Here is a 21,998-nt window from a genome sequence, read left to right as displayed (position 1 = left end):
CTTTTGCATTGAAAGCTAACCAATTCATTGTTTTTTAAAAATGTGTTATAGGTTTGTTGGCACCTTTTTTGACAAATTTGACATTTTTACATGTATGATCACGTGTTTAGTACATGTTAGGTTTTAAATGTAAATTTGTTAATATTAGGTTAAGGTATCTAATTAATTTGAGTGTTACCAGAAATTCAATAGCATAAAATATGTTTTATGGCACTTATCTACATTAAAGTAACTTATTCAAAGCACGAAATCCGCATGGCAACGGTAGGAAAACTTATAATTAAATTTAAAACGTACGAATCGGTTGTGGATCACCGTGGTAGAGGAGACAAGCGCAAAACAGATGCGCACATGGCCGCTAAGATAATCTGTAAGGTTAAAAAATGCGAAAGTGACTATCAGGGAGATCTTGGAAACACTTCAGCCATCAGTTTTCGAAAGAACTATCGAAACTATTGTTGCATACTGAAAAATGATTCTGTGGTCTGACGAATTTGAGCATTTTAATCCGAAATGGCATGAACGTGTATGGCGCAAATCGGACGAAGCACTTCAGGATCGTCACATCCAGCGCACAGTAAAACATGGAGGAGGCAATGTGATGGTCTGGGGTTGTTTTGCGTGGATTGGACTGGGAAGCCTTGTGAAAATAGATGTTATCATGACTGCAGATTCCTGCATAAACATCCTGCAGGAAAATCTAGAGATTTCACTGACCCAGACGGACCTGGAAGAGAAGTTCGTTTTTCAGCAGATCAACGACCCGAAACAAACTGCCAAGAAGTCGAAGTCTTTTTTCCAGTCTTGTCTGATAAAATTGTTGAAATGGCTTCCTCAGAGCCCAGATCTATACCCTATTGAGAATTTGTAGTCAATTCACAATTCCAGGCTGGACTACACTGATGTATCGAATAAAAACGACTGTTTTGAAGCACAAGTGCGCGCATGGGAAGAATTAGATCCCCAACGACTAAAATCCTAGTGAAGAACATGCCAAAGCGCGTTCCGCAGGCTTTAAAAGCTAAAAGAGATAAAAAATAAAAATCTTAAATATTAAAATACATTTATTATTATTTATTTTTATGTATACTAATGAATAACTGAAGCGGGCACTTTTATTTTGTCACTGTTTCTAAAGGTACATACTTTTATTATTTTTTTCTCAAAATTTCAATGTATTTGTTTTCTCTAACTCATATGTAAATCTCATAAGGAATATGTAAAATATGAATTTAGTTGGATTAAGAAAAAAATATTGAGCAAAAATCAACAAAAGTTCGAGGTATTAAAAGTTTGAAGATTCGATCACACATGTTTTAGTTTTAGTTTTAGATACTCATTGGGACACTGTTCGGTTCGTTGAGTTTTCCATTACAAATAAACAAATAAACAAATGTGTATTTTCGGCAAATTAAAAATTCAACAGAATTTAACGTTCGCAATTTTGTATCTAACGATTTTAGAAAAAAAAACTACTATTTGTTTCGTAAACCAATTAAATGACCAAAGTAAAATCTATTCTAAACGTATTTTTTGATTAATCGAATCTTTAGAAAAATAGATTATATGAAAAACTGCGAATGGATAAATTATAAATAGGAGCCATTAGTAATAAATTTATTGGATTATTTTTTGAAATTGTTGATGAGCATACAATTAAAAAAAAAGTAAATTTTAATAAAAATAATGATAAAATTTTTTAAATTAAAATTTCAATTATTTTCTGCATATTGATAAATAAAAACATTCAAAACGAATCGATCTAAATTCAGGATTATCCTCCTGTCCTGTAAATCCTGTCTCAAATCTGCTGCCTTGCGAGATGGTACGACAAATTAACAAGAGTAAACAAGCTTACACATATGAGTTAAAGGACCGCAAGGGCACGAACTTTGGCAGTTCCACCTAACTACATTTCCAAGTTTAGAAGGCATTGGTGAACGTAAACAAAACGGTTTCCTTCCAATCTTTCTACACTAGCTTATTTTCCCAAAATGTCGTTGTTTTTAAACGAGCTTTCCTTCTCAGCGAGGGAATGTCACCTGCCGAGATTGAACGGGCACGGAACCCTGGCGCCCTCCAAAGCATAGGAAAGCTAAGGCCCCTAATCCTACCCCTATCGCTTTCTCCGGTAGCAGCGGCAACTGGATAACTACGACACACTGTTTGATCAACGCGTAGACAACTTGAGCAAGCCTTCCCATCCGGCAACACCTGTGTTATTTTTGGGATCATCTCGACCTTGGTGACAGTGAGAGACAATGAGATTGTCGACGGCGCGTTACCGGCGGTCGAGTTGATAAAAGAGTGATAAAACTTTGCAACTCCCGGTACTACGCGACGGTCCTCGGCGCGGCTCGGACTAGAACGGGACGCGCAAAAGCGGCACGGGTGTTTTAATTACGCAGTGTAGTGACGCCATCGCACCGGAGGTGTGAACTTTCGTGCCGACCGATGGCAGCCAGTGTTGGGACGCCGTCCAAGCGTGTCCCGCCGGAGGGTGGCTGGGGGCTCCTAGTGGGCGTCGGGATGGCCGCCATGTTCGTCGTCACGCTGGGATCGTTGCCCTCGTTCGGGCTCATGTTTGGTGACTTCCTGACCGAGCTGGGCGAGGAAACGGGGGCCATCGCGCTCATCACCAGCTGCTTCTTCAGTGCGCTCAGCTTCGCCGGCCTGTTCACCAACACGCTGATGAAGAAGACGTCCTGCCGGACAGTGGGCTTGATCGGGGCCGTCTCCTACATCGTCGGCAGCCTGCTGACCGTCTTCGTGCGCTCGACCAACGAGCTGCTCGTCTCGTTCGCCGTCTTCCAGGGTGAGCCTGAGCTCCCTCCCTGAGCTCCTGAGCCGATGACCACCGAGCGTGTCTAATTATTCACCTCCATCTTGCAGGTGCGGGCTTCGGTCTCATGATTCCGGTGTCGTACACCACGTTCAACGCGTACTTCGTCGAGAAGCGGGTGGTGATGATGAGCGTGGCGCAAACGCTGATCGGCCTCGGCACCATGTTCTATCCCATCTTCATCCAGCGGACGATGGATGCGTTCGGGTTCCGGGGCTGCATGGCGGTGCTGGCCGCCGTCAACAGCCACACGCTGGTGGCCATGCTCGTGATGCACCCGGTCGAGTGGCACATGCGGCGCGTGCCGCTCGTGTCGGAGGCGGTCGAGGCGGAGGCCGAGCTGGACGAGAAACCGGAGCGCGCCGAGAAGGACGCGGAGAACGGGGACGGCCCGACGGAGCTGCCGAGCGCGCAAGCCCTGCACCATCGGGGCCACCGACTGCGCGGATCCCGGCGGGCCTCGTCGATACCGGGACTGGGCAATTGGTCCGGACCGGTCGTCGTGAGCGACAGCACCGAACGTGACAGCGAGCCGGCCACCAAGTGGCAGATCCTGGTCGACTTTCTTGACCTGACGCTGCTGAAGGATCCAATTTACGTCAACATCGTCCTCGGCATCTCGTTCGCTCTCTACTCCGATCTGGCCTTCTTCACCCTGCAGTCGATGTACCTCTTCATGATGGCGTTCAGCAAGGTTAGCAGCAAGGGAGGGGGGGAGGAGAGGGATTATTGGACGAAAATGCAATTTAAATTCGGACCCGGCCGTCCCGTGGCCACGACGCAGCCGGTGGTTGACGCATGGTCCTGAATACTAATACGGCCGCTCATTCCTCCCCGAGGCCGCGGCTCGCTGCATTTCCACGGTCGGAAATAGAAAACCGATCATCACATTGGTTTTTGTGTCCCCCGTCCCCAACCGTTCTACCGTTTTAAGATACTTATACTCACTCCCGGCCAACGGGCCCCTGGTTGGGTTTCCCTTTGTCTTCTCCCATTGCAGGCCGACGTTTCGCTAATCATCGCCATCGGTGCCGGAGCGGATCTAATATCGCGCATCTTTCTGGCCATTTCGAGCACATGCTTGAACGTTAAGGCCCGATACGTCTACCTAGCAGGAGCCCTCTTCACCATTGCGGCACGTTTTGGTAATTATTTAAAATCTATCCGCATCTTGCGCTCGCAATTTTGCTGTTTTTTTTATATAAAAAAATTACTTGCTTTTACTTGAACCGCCCATTTGGTTTCTATTTAAAACGTATCGTAATGTCCGTTTGATACTAAACGTTTTCGAGTTGAAATGGAAGATTGTTTTATGTTTTCAAAATTCTTTTCGGATTTGTTTGTAATACACATGGAATTTGGTTATAAAATCAAACTGGTTTTTTTTTTACAAACTACCGTATATTCGCGCATAACATCACCCTTGTAAAACACATAAATTAGTTTTGCCTTATTTCTACGATGTAAAAGATTTACACATTTGTTTTGTTTTTTTTTTTTTTTTGAGGATAACACCACAAGACCTTTTCGCTTCTTATGTTGATCCAAGATAACATTTTCTTAAATTTTCAAACAGCAAGTGGCATTACAGTTGGACTTATTACCTTGAAGAGCAGTAATCCTCCATTGCGAGGAAAAAATTTTGACAGATAAAAATGTTGTTATACATTAAAAACGTTATTTCCAACAAGTTTCTGATTTCCTTGTTTCGTGACGTTATATACCGTATTTTTCCGTGTATAACGACCCCTTTTTAGTTCAGAAATGATCAAAGTTCGATTAAGGGGATCGTTATACACGAGTAGTAACTTTTCGAATCGATCATAGAGTGGAGGTTAAAACACGTATAACATTGTTACAACTGATAAAAATTAGAAAAAAAAACCTTTCTTTTCATAAACATTGAATAATTTTTTTAAGGGGTCGTTATACACGGAAAACCCACGGTCTAATAGTGCAATAATGAGTTGAACGTAGTAGCGAAATATCCTGAACGTACTAACGAAAAATCTAACGACTACTCCAGATTACTTTACCACGACTATGAAGTATAAGACGCCTTTGTTTATTTGCAGGATTTTTGTGCGTGTTCGATTTCTACGGAATGGCCATTGTGACCGCCATCATGGGTTTCCTTCGCACCTGGATCCACGTCCCGATGCCGCTAGTCTTTTCTGAGTATTTGCCACAGGAGCGGTAAGTCTTGACCAAAGGCGCCCAAACTTGATTGATGCTCAGCATCGATCGGCGTAGTTTCCGTTTCCGAGCGTCTTATCACCACCCGACGTGGACCGGTTCGCATCCGGTTCGGTCTGTTTTTGCAGGTTTCCTTCCGGCTACGGGTTGTTTATGTTCCTGCAGGGGAACATTACGTTTGCCATCGGGCCGCTCGTCGGGTACATCCGCGACGTCACCGGAAGCTACACCATATCGTTCCACTGTCTCACGCTCGTGATGGCGATGTGCGTCATACCGTGGTTCTTCGAGATATGCTACTACCGGCTGAAGCAGAAGGCGCACCGGAAGGCGGCGAGGAGGGAGGCAGCGGACGCGCACGTCACGATACCGATGATACGCGAAACAAAGGAGTAGCTTTAAGCCCCATTCTTAAGACATTGCGACTAAAATCGATCACCAAACTAGTCAACTGCTCTACGATGGTTGAACGCGTCGCCTTTCGATTTCGAAAGGAATTGTTGAACAAATGGCGTTCTTGTTGGAGCCATTTCACACCAAAATAAATTCACTTATTGTCAACCGATGGTTTTCATGCGGACGTTGCCATTAACCTTATTGTACGATACAAGTTTAAACTGATGCTTGTCTGTTTATCATCACCATGTGTCCATTTTCTGTAAGTCCAACTTGATTTTCGTTCGAGTTTCTATCATCATATTGGAAAATTATATCTCATGGATTTCTTGTTTGGAAGCTAGTTAATTTGGGTACACAAAAGACATAAAACGTGGTATATAATAAGTCAAAGTGAGTGAACAGTCAACCATCTTATGTTACAACGATGGAATGTTCCAATTGCGGTGTAAAAACTGCCCAAAACCTATGGGTTTCTGCCGACCAAATCAAGCCACACTATATTTTTATTGCAAGATCCCTTTAAGAAAGGCAGTATGTCATGGTCCAACACTTTGATTCAAGTTGCTTGACGGTTGATGATTTGCAAATGTTAAATTAAAGTCTAAAAATAGGCACGTGAAAATGGTTAAAGTGTCAAGTCTGAAACAAATAGCATGATTTGTTCTCAACCTGTAAAAACAGTATGTTTTATATCCATTTTATAGATCCATTCACAGATTATAGCAAAAACCGATTCGTTCTTTAGGTATTTAACAGAATATTGATTGACTATTTTATCTTCCCGGATGAAACAACGAGGAAGACATGGAAACGCAAGAATAAACGTTATCGTTCCTTCTTTTTACGTTCAAATTGCTATTTCAAATTTAACTGCCAACAATCACTAGCGCCCTCTATTTACATTGTTATGTTCCAGCAAATTTCAGCGCCATGATGTATGCATTACAAGTACAGCGGCTTGCAGCGTTTTAGGCCCAAATCTTTTTTTAATCCTATTTTTTCGCTTTGGATTAGGATGATCGCAACATTTTGCTGAAAAGGTTATTTTTCTTAGAAAGTTCTTTCATTTGAATGGTCAATCGTGAAAATCGGTTCAAAGAATACCAAGTTATTGACAAATTAACTTTTCCGCTGAAAGCCGTTGTTGACAATAGTGTTGGGCTAATTGATTCCCAGTTGGGATTCCAATCATTCGATTCAAATCTATTTGGAGATTCGGATCTTCAAATCCGAATCCCAATCCACAATATCATACATGTACATTTAACTTGCGGTTTTTCACATGATTTATTTAATTCATTGAACGATTTACGCAAGAATATCAGCATATTTGACATTACATTTTTAATTAAATGCAAACAACACGAACACTCTTGCCCTTTGTGAAAATATGCAGACTAACTGTTTTAGCCAAATTTATTCCGAAAAGAGTGGCATTTATTTGGTTGAAGAACAAATATGACAGCGTTATCAATCAAATTGAGTCCGTCGTGGGTCACTGAAACAATAAAACAAGTCCGTTTGATGTTTTTTGCGCACTTCCCCGGCGGGGGCTTTATCGCGGAGCAAACATGCTTGATGTAATGAAAACATTTTTTTACAAATAACCTTGAACCTACGGCTATGATGGCTGATGTGATGTATTTGAAGCTAGATTACAGCGACAGGTAAGCGGTACTTTGCGTCTATTTTGAAAGATATTGCAATGTATCTTTCGTAGATGAGACATTCAATTCCTAAAGCGGCCGAGCCGTTACTCACGAGAGCTGTTTTATTCACAGGTTCAGGTTTGTATGACCCACCACTAGCGCACCCTTTTCGCCGCTCGTTTTGGGGCGAAAAGACGAATTCTCTCCCAAAATTCGGAGCGAAATATGCTCTTTCCCGGAAACTGACCTTGAAGAGAGCAGATTGGCCTCTCTTCGCTCGACGAGAGCTGGTAGAAAAACTAGAAAAGATGGTCATAATGTAATATATTACTTGAAGCAAAGCTACGTGCCTTGAAAAGACCTTTCGTTTGAGGGGTTATTTGTGGAAATCGGTCAAGGAACTAAAAAGTTATGCCAGAATCGGCTTTTTAACCTAAACTGCAAATCAAGTCAGCCTTACCTTTTCGCCCTGTCGGGCGAACACGTTTCGACACAGGTTTTTATCAAAAACTAGAAAAGACGGAAAGATCTTTTGTAGTACAAAATTTTGCGTCCTGAAAAGACCTTTCATTTAAGGGGTCACACGTACAAATCAGTTATGCTTTCATGAAGTTATTAACAAACTAGCTTTTCCGCCATTATTTCGAGTCGTGATGATCAAAAGGTAAACAAAATGCTTTCGATCTGCCGTTGTTGACAACACCAAAACAGTCGTCTCGTAACTGTTGCCGTTGTCGGACGTAATCGATCGGTCAGTGCCGGGTGGTTTGCCGTCGATAAAGTGCTCCGTCGAGTCGAGTGCGTTGCCTGTTTGTCAATTGTTGTGAACGTAAATTTCTCCGTACCCGGTGTAAGTAACCGGATACCCGGTGGGGGGCCGGGTAATCGGAAACCGATTGGTGTTGGCCAAGTGTGTCGTGCAGAAGACTGTGTCTCTTTTCGAAATCAGTGCGTGGTTTTACGAAAGAGATGTACAGGGATGGAATGGGGGAAAAGTCCCCATTTCCCCGTGGACCACCAGCATCGTCTCTTCGCCTTTTCGACAAAGTTAGCCATTGACCTTTATTTGACATTTAGTTCTTCTTTGGTCCCTCGTAAACTTTCCTATCGCTCCCCCTTGCTTGCCCATGCTCCTCGAGCTCTTATTTTCTAGTACTTATCCCCTCTCGAACTGCCCTCCCCGAGAAGGACGCTTTCCTCCACCCCACCCCTTGAGAACGGATTGCAAAATAGATCGAAGCCTTGCAGCGCCGTGCCAGTGTGTTGTTTTGTTGCAATTGAGGAACAATATAAAATAAATCCCCCCTGCCGCTCATCTTGCCCTTGGTGGCTGGCGCCTTATCACGAACGCACAACAGCACCTTATCGGTAAAGGTTACTCTCGCGCTTTCTATCTCCGCTTCCTCAACATCATGCACAGAATTGTCTTACCGGCGAAACCAAATCCGGATTGCTTTAGACCCGACAGCTTGAACCGAATCCAGTCGACAAGTCGTTAAAGGAACCATGCTTTAAACCACGGGACCGTAGATTTCTCGTTCAACTGGTAGAACTGGTTTTCTGGAGTGGTTTCCCAGAAGGTTGTTCCTTCCGATGGAATGCTTTCTTTCCATCCCATTGCATAAGCCGCAGTCATTTTGATTTGTTCGTGCAACAATGACCCTAGAAGGGCTTGCAACGACCGGAATGGTATTTTGATGACCCTAGCATCTTGTCGCCGAAGGGTTCATTATGGGGGGGCTTGTTTACATAATTTCTCCCATCCTCATGGCGCCACGACAACGGGCGACGACGATCCACCATTTCGCACTTCCTTCCTCCAGATTGTCGTGACATTGTCGCGAATGTCAAGGTCGTTTGATAACCTTGAGCCCCCATGCGACATACGTTTTCCGCCCCATGGAACTACAAATGCTTTCTTTCGTTGCACACCACGCAATTTTATATTATAGAATGAGAACCCGAACGAAAGCAAATGCGCGTCTTGGGCGTTATTTCTCTTGACGGATCTATCTGTAGATGAATCTAAAATTAGGTCCGCGCGCCGACTCTGTCCCCGTGACCCGCCATCGACGGCAGCGTGGGGGTTTTTTTTTGGTTTTGCCTCCCCAGCTTGTTTGATGCGAGGTGATGCCAAAATGCACGGTTTTAGTTTTGTTTATTTGCAGACTGACCACAGAGCGCCAGGAGGACGAGATGAGTCGCCGGTATTCGCGCGTCGAGTCCAGCTCGGATTTGCTGCAGTTTCTGGACCGTGGTCACTCGGCCAACACGGAAAACCGATGGACGTTCGAGATAGCTTGGGAGGTGGCCAACAAAGGTAGGGCCGAACGAGAAAGGTCTTGGGAGAAAGGGTGATTTTATACTGACTGCCTTTGCTTCCTTCCCCGGGGACACCTGTTGCCAGTCGGTGGAATCTATACCGTCATCCGCTCGAAGGCGTTTGTCTCGACCGAGGAGCTGGGCGACCAATACTGCCTGATTGGCCCCTACAAGGAGGCGTCGGCCCGCACGGAGGTTGAGGCCTGCGAGTTTCCGAGCAATGGGCCCTTCTACCGGGCCGTGACGGAGATGCGCAACCAGGGCTTTAAGGTGCACTGCGGCCGCTGGCTGGTGGACGGGAATCCGCAGATCATCCTGTTCGACATTGGTTCGGCGGCGTGGAAGATGGACGGCTACAAGCAGGAGCTGTGGAGCTCGTCCAACATCGGCATTCCTCATCTGGACGTTGAGTGTAACGATTCCATCATTCTGGGATACACGGTGGCGACCTTCATCGATGAGGTGAGGAACTCATAATTTCAACGTACAAAATCTTCAATGTACACTATTCTCATCATATTCTCATCTAGTCGGATTTTCTTGTTATATTTTTTTTATTAAAAGGTAATTTTATGAAGACACACATATGTTTTAGAAAAACGTATCCACATTTTTTCCAGCTTCAATAAATTTCCAATTCCGTTGCAAACGATACGCACGACTATGCTAAAAAGTAAAGTAGAATTGCCCGACATCAGTTATAGACCAGACAAGTAGTATGGAAAGGTGCTCCGGCTTCTATAGTATAATTTCATAATGCACATTATCTTCCTTTTCATACATTTCCTCTATCTTTGGCTTCGTGACATTCTCCAAAACACCTATTATAGCGTTGTACTTGACTCCTTACTTGAGGAAAGCAGCAGAATAGCACGTTCAAGCATTTCTTTTCCAATTGAAGATTCGTAAAATCAGTAAATTTCATATTTTTTCACAAGGTGGAATCCCATGTCTCCCATATTTGAAGACATTAAAGTCAGCGACTCGTATAAAATATCGCCGAATTATTTCCTGATGAAATATGAAAATGTTTTTCCACTACGACTGGATTTGACTGCAATGTAATGTATTTTTCTAGCAGAATATCATGAAAACATTTAAGATAAATAAAATGAACCTTTTCTAACAATCCAAAACCCTATCCAGCAGAATGTTTCTCCTTTTTTCTAATGTACCAGTCAGGATAACCAATGGGAGCAGCTAATTTGTCCATATTTTTTCGAAATACTAGAACTTCGTTTTTTTAGAAAATTTTTCTAATTTGCTGACTTCTGGTTTTTAGTACTTTTGTCGACTATCTTTTTGCTTATTTGTTGGTAATTCATAATTTACAAAGCTCTATAAAGTCTGTTATGTTCAATTGTTTTAGATTTAAATTTTTATATTTTGTTAATTTTTAATTTCACTAAGTACTACAACCTTTTAAAACTGTTTAATAACCCTTCCTTGTCTAGTTAGATCTAAACAAAATCAAATTTAAAGTTTCAAAAACAATGTTTATCAAAACGAGAAATTTCAACTGATGAGAAATTTAAAAAATGGCATTGGAACTAATGTAAATATTCTTCTGAAACTTTTTTGTGTCCTTTTGTTTTTAGTTCAAACGTTGCGCCGAAGTGTACTCGAGGGAGAATGAATACGGACCACCGAGAATCGTCACGCACTTTCACGAGTGGCAGGCCGGCGTTGGTTTGATTGCGTTGCGGACACGCCAGGTCGACGTGGCAACCGTCTTCACAACTCATGCCACCCTTCTCGGACGGTATCTGTGCGCGGGTAATACCGATTTCTACAACAACCTCGACAAGTTCCCGGTCGACGAGGAGGCCGGCAAGCGCCAGATCTACCATCGATACTGCCTGGAGCGGGCGGCCACTCACCTTTCGCACGTGTTCACGACCGTTTCTGAAATCACTGGCTACGAGTCGGAGCATCTGCTCAAGCGTAAACCGGACATCATCACGCCGAACGGGTTGAACGTGAAAAAGTTTGCCGCCATCCACGAGTTCCAGAACATGCACGCTATGGCAAAGGAAAAGATCCACGAGTTCACCCGCGGGCACTTTTACGGGCACTTTAACTTCAACATCGAGAAAACGCTGTACATGTTTATCGCCGGTCGGTACGAATTTAGCAACAAGGGGGCGGACATTTTCATCGAAGCGCTCGCCCGGCTGAACCACTTGCTGAAGTCGAGCAACTCGGACGTGACGGTGGTGGCATTTCTGATCTTTCCGGCCCGCACAAACAACTTCAACGTGGAATCGCTCCGAGGACATGCCGTCACGAAGCAGCTGCGCGACACCATCAACAGCATACAGCAGGACATTGGTAAGCGGATGTACGAGACGTGTCTGCAAGGCCAGCTGCCGGAGGGTTCGGAGATATTAACGAAAGAGGACATCGTTAAGATCAAGCGCTGTCTTTATTCGCTCCAGCGTGACGGAAATCCACCCGTCACCACGCACAACGTTGTCGACGATTGGAACGACCCGGTGTTGGAGTCGATCCGGCGATGTCAGCTGTTCAATACCAAGTTTGATCGCGTGAAGGTAGTTTTCCACCCGGAGTTCCTCAACTCGACCAACCCTCTGTTTGGACTCGATTATGAGGAGTTTGTGCGCGGTTGCCATCTCGGTGTGTTCCCATCGTACTACGAACCATGGGGCTACACACCGGCCGAGTGCACGGTCATGGGAATCCCCAGCATCACCACCAACCTGTCCGGGTTCGGGTGCTTCATGCACGAACACGTGGCGGACCCGAAATCCTACGGTATCTACATCGTCGACCGGCGTCACGTGGCCGTGGAGGAGAGTGTCCAGCAGCTCTCCAAGTTTATGTTCGATTTTTCCAAACTGAACCGTCGCCAGCGTATCATCCAGCGAAACCGCACGGAGCGATTGAGTGATCTGCTGGACTGGAGAAATCTTGGAATTGTACGTACTTCCGCTTGACGCCTCGTGTGCTTAAATTAGATTTAATTAAATGTACGTGTTTTACTTCTCACAGTACTACCGTCAGGCTCGCGTCAAAGCGCTGCAACGTGTTTACCCCGACTATGTTGACGAATCGACGGAATACCTTAAACGTGCTGGCGACTTTTCATACCCGAGACCGGTCAGCGCTCCACCAAGCCCAAGTTCCTCCAGTGAGTCGTTGAAACGATAGCACACCAAGCTATAAGCACTTCTAATCGCCTCTATTTCATTTTTTTTTCGCTTGTTAGGACACACCACACCAGCTCCATCGCTCCACGGTTCCGATGACGAGCAAGATTCGGTAGATTCGGAGGAAGAGCTACAAGAGCTTAAAATAAACTCCCATCACTAGAGAGCTTGACGAGCTCGAGTGATCAAAGCAACCATGCACTCCTCAAACTTTACGCCTGCCTTTGGAGAGGCGTGAAAAACTCCCAACAAACACCGTGTCATTGATGTCGGATGCGATTCAAACAAAATAGGTAGAATGCTAACTTGCCACTCGCATGGGGAGAGACCGTTAAGGGTGTAGCTTTTAAAGCCACCAGGAGAAAATCAATATGATATTTTAGACAATGATGTTGAGCGTTTTAAGTTTTATGTATACCTAGATACTTGGGGGGACGCTGCGAAGTTCGAAGTGGGCCCGTGGGTTTACGCTACCTTCCTAATGTTGGCAGTCTATCGATAAATGTGTTCAATCACGTCCGTACTAGAATAGCTCTATTGGAGAATATGTCTCGGCAGCGTTGTCGCCGTTTAAGAAATAAAACCATGTTTAATTTCCAACTTTTAGCGAACTTTCTTTAAACACTTACGGCTGGATCGTTAAATGTTCCGCGGTTTAAATGTGTGTTTCATTTAATTTCTTTTCTTATCCCATATACCATGCCTACAACGACCCGTGCTCTTTTCAGTCGTCAGAACAACTATTTTAAATTACTGCCCGGTTTTGTTTCTGCCTTACTCTATTGTTCGCCCTCTTTCTCAAGAGTTTTTGATGATCAAAAAAACAAAGTAAATACAATGGTAATTTGTTGATCCATTTCCTTCAATTTAGACTCTATGAATGGATTTAGGCTCTACGAATCACAATCATTTCTTTTATCAATATACTACATCATTAAATGTGCCGCCTTTGGAAGCATCTTCGGACTGTGTGGATTACAACTCCTAGTACACTACTTCTATAAGCTCTCAGTAATTTCAGTAGTCCAATTACTTTTATTTAAAAAAAACTTGATCTATGAACCATGCAACTTATTTTTTTCTTTCTATTCGTCCTTGGTACCTATATCTTTTGAATATTTTACCGATTAGCTGCGGAACTGGCGTATCTGCGGGTACCGTGCGGATTGGGAAACCAATGTGGGAAGTAAAATTCGAGGCAACATGCAAAATTTATGGTATCAATCGACTGAGTCATATCGTTTGTAATACCAGATGGACAGTAAGGTGATAATATAATAAACTTTCAATTGTAACAAGTTGAATAGCTGTTTCCTGCATAAAACGTTTATTTAATTGAGTATGGTATAGGCATAATTGGTTAATCAACTGTAAACTAAAGCATTTGTTAGTAGAAATGAGCTTAATCCTTATCTTCAAATCGTAATAAATGTAAGATATGGTTTGACAAGCAGCTCCTCGAAAACTGGGCAACATGATTTACTTTAGAGGGTCGTCAAATAAAATTGGATTTCAGACACTGAGATATTCACATTCCCGGATCGTCGCTGATTCTTGGCAGAGTTCCTCGAGTTGGGTGTACTCACAACCACCGCACTCCTCATATGTGAAGCAGTACTTTGAGCAGTCGAAGCTTTCATCCCTGCAATCGGCGCAGTTGGCAGAGCCTGGTAAAGATGAAAACGATTTGGATCAGGACCGAAGATAGAGTGATTTGCAAGGTACACTTTTGCTTACCTTCTTCATTTTCCTCCTCGTCGTCATACTCATCCTCGTCACCTTCTTCCTCAGTTTTGGGCGCCATAACAAGTAGCGTATCGTTGACCGCAATGTGCGAGGGCACCGTCAAATGGATCACCGCACTCTCACTAGTGCACAACCGAGATGCAATGTCTGTGTAGCGCATCTGCTCGCAAGTCCAGCTCACTTCGTCCATGGTGTTACAAACGCGTGGCCCAACAACGGTGCAACGCCGCTGTCTGGTAGGACTTTCCGTACGTGTCTCCGTGGCAACATTGACCCAACTGGCGGTGGTAGTTGTATATGGCCTGGGCGTGGCCACGTAATCGCCATCGAAAGGCAGTATGGATTCTCGGAAGTAACGACTATTACCCGCGTCATAGCTTGAAACACCGAACCGTGGTCTTACGTTTTCCGCTCGAAAGAAGTCGGCGAACCTGTCATCATCAGGGACATGAGCCGAACTCGAGAAATTCCTGATCGGTGGCACATAGATACTGTCCACACTGGTCACTGGCGTCGGTGACACATAGACGCTGTCCACATTGGTCACTGGCGTCGGTGGCACATAGACGCTGTCCACTCTGCTCAATACCGTTGGACCGATCGAGTTGACCGTCTGGATGGGTTGGATGGAGTTGATACCTACGGAGCTGACGATCGGACTGGATGTAATAACATTCGAGCTCGTCTGATGTGTGGTACAGGTCGCCTGGACGTAGATCATTCGTATACACAGACTACCCTGCATAGTGTAACCAGGCTCACAGTACGAGCTGGTGGACAACACCGACGATACGCACATGCCATTCTTCAACTCCGCCCCACCGGTGCAGGTGGCACGAACCTTGATCACCTTTGTGCAACGACCATTTGAGTAGCGATAGTCGTCGAAACACTCGGGGCGTCCGACCACACAATAGTTGTTACGCAGCTGGCTACTCGGGGGGCAATCCGGTTCAACCGTTTCCCGCCGGAAGCAGACGCCGCGCCGGAATTCATACTCGGGCGGGCAGTTCGGACCGGGTGCTACACAGTCTCCGTTGACCATATTGCCCCGCTGGCATCTGAGGATGACGGCTGTAACCTTTTCGCACTGGTTGCCTCGCAATTGGTAGTCGGGCGGGCAGGTGGCGCTCTTCACGCATTGCCCATCGGTGATGATCGTACCCGGCGGACACTCGAGGAAACCGTAGCTAACCTGAATGCAACTACCGTCGACAAGCTTGTAGTCCAGCTCACATGCTGGCCGGCCGATATAGCACATATTATTGTGCATGGAGCTGCCTGGTGGGCAGATGAGAGTTTGGCGCTGCTCCCGAACACATTCGTTTCCGCTGAGGTAAAAATCAGATGGACAGGTTAACTTCCGCGTTACGCACCGGTTGTTGCTGATAATAAAATCAGGCGGGCACTGGATCGGACGTTTCTCTATCTTTGTGCAATGGCCCGCGGCAAATGTGAATCCAGGGTTGCATTGAGGTCTCTGCTGGGATACGCACGCCCCATTACGTAAGTGAGTATCTCGTGGGCACACTGCCGGCCGATGCTCGGTACGCAGGCACCGATGGTCCCTGAATTCGAAACCAGCCTCACACGAAGGTCCCTCGACCACGCACCATTCCTGTACATGGCGTGCAGGTGGCGGGCAGGACACGGGACGTTGCAAAGTGCGTACACACTCGTTGCGCTCGAGCCGATACCCAGACGGGCAGTTGAACTGGCCAATACACTCCTGACCGTTGTATACGAAACCGGGTGGACAGGTTATGCTTCTTTGCTCCACTCGATAACACTTGTCGCCCTGAAGCTGGTAACCAGGCGCGCACTCGAGCGTGCCGACGCAGAAGTTGTTGCGCTTGTAGCTTCCAGGCGGGCAGGTCGATGGTTTGTCCTCGAGAGACACGCAGCTACCACCGATGTTACGGTGACCGGACGGGCAAGAGGGATTGATTAGAATACAGTGGTCGCCGGCGTTCATGAACCCTTCGCGGCAGCTCGCCCGGCGTGTCTGGAAGCGCACGCACCGGCCATTCTGTTGCGTCGTCCCAGGACCGCAAACCATGCCGTAGTACATGACGCACTCTCCAGCATCCATCGTGTACCCGGTCGGGCACTCCATCTGTATGGAGGTGCGTCGCGTACAGAATCCTCCATTGGACATGTAGCCGTCTGGACAGCGAGCGGGTTGTGAGGTCTGGATCGTCTGCATGGTCGCCTGCTGAGACTGGCATCCGGATGCACATGGTGTGCCGCACAATCCTGTCATGCAAGGGTTGCATCCGCCATACATGCAGGGCGATGGAGCGGGTGCCGGAACACTCGACGTCACCATGCCGATGCACTGTCCATTCTGTAAGGTGTAGCCGGCCGGGCATGTTGGGTAGATGGTTTCCTGTATCTCACAAGCGCCGTTGGATGGCATCGAGCCGGAACGACACACGGTTGCTACTTTCGCCCGACAACGGTCATTATGCAAGGTTGTCCCCGGCGGACAGACTGGTGCAGATGAGAGGCGTAGAATGCACTCGCTTCCTTGCAGTGTGTAGCCCTCCATGCATACCATATCCCGGCTGACGCAGCGATCGTTCTCCAGGTAGCTGCCACTCGGGCAGGACACAGCTGTGTGAGTAGTCCGGTAGCAGGTCGCCTCCGTCTTGTTGTAGGTGTAGCCGTATTCACATTGTGGTATTGCTAGACAGAATCCTCGTTGATACACGAACCCTATCTGACATGTCGGTTCCAGCAGATTGGACCGAACGCACTCGGCACCTTGTCGCATGTAACCGGGCGGGCAGTCATCGACGCGGTAGACACAATTTTCTCCACGGAACTGCGAGCCAGGCGGACACCGGGGTTGCTCCCTCTCATGCAGAACACATATGTCTTCACGTAGCTCGTAGCCGGGTTCACACTTTGCTTCGGACACTACGCAGTAACCATCGCGCAGAATACTCCTTGGCGGGCAACTGTACTGTCCAACTTGATGGCGAACGCACTCATTATCTTTGAGAGTGAAGCCAGACTCACAGGACAGCTCGCGGGACGACACACATTCGCCCTCGTCAAGCTGTAATCCCGGTGGACAAGCGGCCTCCTGCTTCTCGACTCGAGCACACTCCATGATCAAGAAGCTAAAGTCGCGCGGACACACGTCCACGTCAGCCGCGCACACATCTCCTAACATGCGCGCTCCCGAAGGGCATCGCACCGGTAGTCGTTCGGTCTTGATACACACCCCGTTGGACTCTTGATAGCCGGGCTGGCATTCCAAGTTGCGCAGTACGCACAGTCCGTCGCGTATTTGCGTTCCACTTGGACAGCGCGGCATCGAGCGACGTTCCAGTATACACTGGCCACCAGAGAGGCGATACGGAGAAGGACAACGAGGTTGCTCCACCCTGCACACACCGTTCACCAGTGTCGAGCCGGTGTCACAGTTGACATTGACTACATCCCGCTTGAGGCACACACCCTTCTCCATACGGTAGCCATCCGGACACCTTGGCGTGTTGTAGAGGCAGAGACCATCGTTAGCCATGCGGCTATCGGGCGGGCAATTGGCAGGAATGGTCTGATTTACGATGCACCGGCCGTACTCGTCGAGCTGATACGAACCGCGACAGCTGGCCGGTAGTACGCACATGTCTTCGCGCGGCAAACCTTCCCTGCATCTGGCCTCGGTGTCACTATGCTGCAGGCACTCTTCGTCGTTCAGATCGTATCCTGGCGGGCACGTCACCGCTTCCACGTTGCTGCCCATGATAGTGCGCGTTTGGGGGGCCTTCGTTTCCGACTTCATGCACTGGTTGCCCGTCTGCGTGTAGCCCGCCTCACAAGTACACACCACGGTAGGTAGAGGCAGTGGTGCCACCGCTACCGTACCACACGTCTGAGTGGCGCAAGGCGCCTGCAGATGGCATTGACCGTTCACCAGATTGTAGCCAGGTTGGCAGACGGCCGCACCGACGCAAGTGTTGCCCACCAGATTGTAGCCCGCCCCACAGTAACTAACGCGGCTCATGCATTGGCCGTTCTGCAGGACGCTACCGGGTGGGCAAAGGATCGTAGAACCAGCCGTACCATACGGAGTTGCCTGTCTGGTACCATACGCAGTCGCACCAGGTGCTCCAATACTGGAAAACGGTAGAACGCCTGCACCGTAGGGGACCTGTCGTTGAATACGAGTTACATTCTGCGCCAACGGAAACGTACCGTTCAGCGGTTGCGTTCGGTTGCCCGCTAAGCCGTGCGTTAGTGTTTCATTTTTGCCAGCCTGCACACTTAGAATCCACACTGAGAGCGCTGCAAACAATGTGGCCTGAAATGGAAAAAAAATGTAAATGTGTTGAATAACGTTTTCACAGGAAGATGCACTAGAGGATAAAACTGAAACAACTTAAATAAGCTTGTTGAGTAAAGTTTCAATTGTGTATATTTATATTGTGTTTGATTATAATAAATAGTATAATTCTAATGATAGGTTAAGTTCTGCTAACACGGTCACGCTCAGCTAGGATGCTGCTTCAAGACATGTTAAGAGGACCATCACTCTCTTTGTGATCGAACAGCCGAGCGATACACATGTAGAGTAATTAGATTAGGGAATGAGCTTAGACTATGTAATAAAATATAAATTATTACGGTTAATAAATAAATTATTGCGGTTTTTGAAAACCTTAACTACAACTCAAAAAGTTCCCTTAAATAACCAAAATCTTTTATTTAACGAGACATCCAATTCAGCGCTTTTAGGTACTGCATTGAAACAATTTGCAGTTCACCTATGCTTTTTCATTAATAAGGGTTGGCTTGATCTTCTGTAAGGTTTAATTTATAAAAACATCTTCGAAACGTAAACTTTCATTACTGATAGATTTCATTTCGAAAATTGCTCAACTACTTTGGAAGCTTCTGGATTCTTTTTATTACACACTCCACACGTCTAACCGATCCTTAACCCTCCCTAGACGTCTACATCACCAGATAAGCTTGCGAAGGCTCAGGAAGGATGTAATAGCCACATAGGAATAAATCCTCGTAGACACGTATCCGAAAACGAAAAAGAAGAACACTCGTTTACGTCACACCCGTTTACGATTACCCGTTATCAAAGTCATAAAAAAATTAAATGATTTTGCGTTATCAACATATTTTTCAAAATTTGACACGCACTTCCGAGTAACCGGCCCAACGGTCATTGGTAGAACTATACTTATCAGTGAGACTGCGAACACACTTCCTATTTTAAACGTGGACCATTTTCACCCTATGACAGAATGAAGTTTGCACTAACCGAACGATTTATAAAACATTCTCTAGAATAACGAAATTATTAAATTACAAGTGTCTACGTTATAACATTTTGAGTTAATTGAGTTAAAATCTATTTGAAAACTACTATGTAGTTCTCTATGTATCTTAACGGTGTTTCAATTATTACATATGCTAACCACTTTATTTTGCAGCACTGTTCGGTTGGTCCGACTTCTATGTTTAAAGGATACATTAGAACCCCGACTGAGTTACACAACAGCATACCTTAATCTTAAACAGTCCCATGGCCCGAAATCGCTGTACACCATACACTGTCTGTTTTCGACTGAACCACTTCCAATTTAGGACTGGCCCCGTAAGTTACCGTGATAGTAATTTAAATATTTTCAAATCAGCTGATAATACATACACCATTGACTCAGCATTCGCATTGGTATTGTTGGTTCGGCATGCGATTTGCCTTTTATTTTTTGTCGTTGGTGATATGTTAGAAGGCTGAAGGTGTATTATCAGTACCATGGATTCATCGGGTGATTGGCGTGAACCGACTGATGCTGCTAACAGTAGATGATTCCCAGGTCTACAAAATTCTTTTTCGGTTCACGTTTCACATGTATGCGTACAAGCCATCTTGGTTGATATTGCGTGTATAAAAGCATCATGAGACGAACATAATTCAAAATTCAAATGTTCTTATCGCGCATTCCAAGAAATGAACGACTGCCCCGCTCAAGAACAGGTCAAATTAAATTCCTGGAAATTTAAATTCAGTCGATGCCAAACCCCGAATAAGAACTGATCGAGTGATGTGCTCCGTTAGAAAGTGCGCGATTCGGTGCATTATCTGGTTGCTTGTTGTGGCAACTCTGTGCGTAAGTGAGTCTATGGCTCAGGAACTAGTAACTAAACCTCCGACGATACCTAAACTATGTTTGAACGGATCTTTTGGACGCGATGGACGATGTGTGTGCAATCCGGGCTATAGCGAATACAAAGGGAATTGTTTTCAACAGAGTGTGTCAAGGTCGGTCCCAACAACCAACTGCCCGGAAGGAACGTACCTGTGGAACGGTTACTGCCACTACAAGATCGTTCCACCGGTTCAAGACGTTGTGCCAGCCCAAGAAAAGCTAGTGGTCGTGCCTCCGTTACGCATCAACATCCCAATCCCGGAACTGATCGACCCGCTGGATCCGAACTACGTTACGGAAGTGCCGGAAAGCGACGACGACGAGCCGGAGGTTATCATGCCTCCGGTTCAAGGACAGGGTTTAAAATTGAACTTTGAAAAAATCGTCAGCAACAATAATGTCATTAACAATGAAACCATCGTACACACACACAACGTTAACAACGTGGTGGTTCACTTCTCTCGTCGCACACCAAACGGTGGATTCCGGACCGTCGTGATAAGAAACAACGACACCACCGTTTACGAGGACCCCGGACATATTCGAGAGAAGGTCACGGGTGAAGATCCCAGGCCAAAAAATACCACTGCAAGTACCACAGACAAAATCTCCCCTCCGAAATCGACAGAACAATCCCGAGAGTTACCCTGCTGTACGATCGTTTCACCGAGGATCTGCCATAAGCGGGACGACGAATGGGTTTGCCTCCACCGGAAGCAGTACGTCTGTAGCACGGTTTGTACTGCTGACGTCATGTACCTGCGACCAAGGAGGCCCATGTATCGCAAACCATGGCTCGTTATGCCTCCTCTACCGAATCCTTTCGCACGCTTCAAACAATGTCGATGGGGACGATGTCCACGGTTAGGTAATGTGATGGCCCTGAGAAGTAGCTGGTTCCCGCACGGTCTTATTGTCTGTAATTTTCCATGTGTTTTTTTTTATTGTTCCAGACTGTTCGGGATGTATCGATGGTGTAACGCAGGCGTGCAGTCCGATGTGCTATACGTACGATTGCATGGTAGACAACAGTTGCCGATTCATAGACAAGGATCTAAACTGCCCCGATCCAACCAATGAGCTTTGTGTTCTTCTGGAGGAGAAAACGATAGATCTATTGAAACCAACCGGGGAGGATGCAAAGCAGTAAAATACATGAAGCACGAGGTTTTATGAAAATGAAATGAATGATTTTCAAAACAACTACCCTTGATTGTTTATTTTCTGACCATTGACAATGAAAAAAAGCAAACAATGTTGATATCCCACTTAAGTTCTATTTTCTGTCGTACTACCCAGCACAGATAAGCTCAAGGTTGGTCATATCAAATGAAGAATCTAAATGAATCAAAAATATTGGCAAAGAGCTGCAAAACCTATAAAACTAATAAGTCGTTCTTCCAATATCCGTGTTACAAAAAAATATGCTGATGCTGAACAAATGTACAAAAAAATTTCAAATTATACACGATGAATTTATTATTACTTATGG

General features: G+C 45.8%; 4 protein-coding genes across 6 annotated transcripts; 3 read left to right on the top strand and 1 right to left on the bottom strand.

Moving 5' to 3' along the window:
- The first annotated feature begins 2,454 nt into the window (after positions 1 to 2,454).
- Positions 2,455 to 5,782, top strand: LOC131263069 (monocarboxylate transporter 7). The gene is made up of 5 exons (XM_058265219.1): positions 2,455 to 2,815; positions 2,893 to 3,536; positions 3,843 to 3,987; positions 4,918 to 5,038; positions 5,167 to 5,782. Exons 1-5 carry the CDS (start codon positions 2,455 to 2,457, stop codon positions 5,432 to 5,434), a joined length of 1,539 nt encoding a protein of 512 aa, XP_058121202.1. The 3' UTR covers positions 5,435 to 5,782.
- A 2,028-nt stretch (positions 5,783 to 7,810) lies between these two features.
- On the top strand, positions 7,811 to 13,184 carry LOC131259808 (glycogen [starch] synthase). 3 transcript variants are annotated; one of them, XM_058261398.1, is made up of 6 exons: positions 7,811 to 7,936; positions 9,239 to 9,406; positions 9,494 to 9,870; positions 11,007 to 12,347; positions 12,421 to 12,559; positions 12,638 to 13,184. In XM_058261398.1, the coding sequence occupies exons 2-6, from the start codon at positions 9,283 to 9,285 to the stop codon at positions 12,739 to 12,741; spliced, it is 2,085 nt and encodes a 694-aa protein (XP_058117381.1). In that variant the 5' UTR covers positions 7,811 to 7,936; positions 9,239 to 9,282; the 3' UTR covers positions 12,742 to 13,184. The 3 variants fall into 3 exon arrangements, with proteins under 3 accessions (XP_058117381.1, XP_058117382.1, XP_058117383.1); XM_058261399.1 differs by having other exon boundaries at positions 7,825 to 7,936; positions 9,255 to 9,406; XM_058261400.1 differs by having other exon boundaries at positions 7,850 to 7,884; positions 9,255 to 9,406.
- Positions 13,185 to 14,090: 906 nt separating this feature from the next.
- On the bottom strand, positions 14,091 to 19,880 carry LOC131263061 (zonadhesin-like). Its single transcript, XM_058265206.1, has 3 exons — positions 19,860 to 19,880; positions 14,316 to 18,639; positions 14,091 to 14,245 (listed from the first exon to the last, which is right to left on the bottom strand). The coding sequence occupies exons 1-3, from the start codon at positions 19,878 to 19,880 to the stop codon at positions 14,091 to 14,093; spliced, it is 4,500 nt and encodes a 1,499-aa protein (XP_058121189.1).
- A 599-nt stretch (positions 19,881 to 20,479) lies between these two features.
- On the top strand, positions 20,480 to 21,656 carry LOC131263055 (uncharacterized). Its single transcript, XM_058265192.1, has 2 exons — positions 20,480 to 21,374; positions 21,460 to 21,656. The coding sequence occupies exons 1-2, from the start codon at positions 20,480 to 20,482 to the stop codon at positions 21,654 to 21,656; spliced, it is 1,092 nt and encodes a 363-aa protein (XP_058121175.1).
- Positions 21,657 to 21,998: the final 342 nt, after the last annotated feature.

The sequence above is a fragment of the Anopheles coustani genome, chromosome 3 (assembly GCF_943734705.1).
Source record: "Anopheles coustani chromosome 3, idAnoCousDA_361_x.2, whole genome shotgun sequence".
Classification (NCBI taxonomy): Eukaryota; Metazoa; Arthropoda; class Insecta; order Diptera; family Culicidae; genus Anopheles; species Anopheles coustani.
Note: the sequence above shows the minus strand (reverse complement) of the source record. Positions and strands in the feature narration are given on the sequence as shown.

Coding starts and splice junctions, on each gene's coding strand:
- LOC131263061 (XM_058265206.1), bottom strand. CDS start 19,880: ATGGGACTGTTTAAGATTAAG. Junction 18,640..19,859: donor TGGGACTGTTTAAGATTAAG/GTATGCTGTTGT, acceptor TTTCCATTTCAG/GCCACATTGTTTGCAGCGCT. Junction 14,246..14,315: donor CGAGGAGGAAAATGAAGAAG/GTAAGCAAAAGT, acceptor CATCTTTACCAG/GCTCTGCCAACTGCGCCGAT.
- LOC131259808 (XM_058261398.1), top strand. CDS start 9,283: ATGAGTCGCCGGTATTCGCGCGTCGAGTCCAGCTCGGATTTGCTGCAG. Junction 12,348..12,420: donor ACTGGAGAAATCTTGGAATT/GTACGTACTTCC, acceptor TACTTCTCACAG/TACTACCGTCAGGCTCGCGT. Junction 12,560..12,637: donor ACCAAGCCCAAGTTCCTCCA/GTGAGTCGTTGA, acceptor TTCGCTTGTTAG/GACACACCACACCAGCTCCA.
- LOC131263055 (XM_058265192.1), top strand. CDS start 20,480: ATGGCTCAGGAACTAGTAACTAAACCTCCGACGATACCTAAACTATGT. Junction 21,375..21,459: donor GGGACGATGTCCACGGTTAG/GTAATGTGATGG, acceptor TTATTGTTCCAG/ACTGTTCGGGATGTATCGAT.
- LOC131263069 (XM_058265219.1), top strand. CDS start 2,455: ATGGCAGCCAGTGTTGGGACGCCGTCCAAGCGTGTCCCGCCGGAGGGT. Junction 3,988..4,917: donor CACCATTGCGGCACGTTTTG/GTAATTATTTAA, acceptor GTTTATTTGCAG/GATTTTTGTGCGTGTTCGAT. Junction 5,039..5,166: donor GAGTATTTGCCACAGGAGCG/GTAAGTCTTGAC, acceptor CTGTTTTTGCAG/GTTTCCTTCCGGCTACGGGT.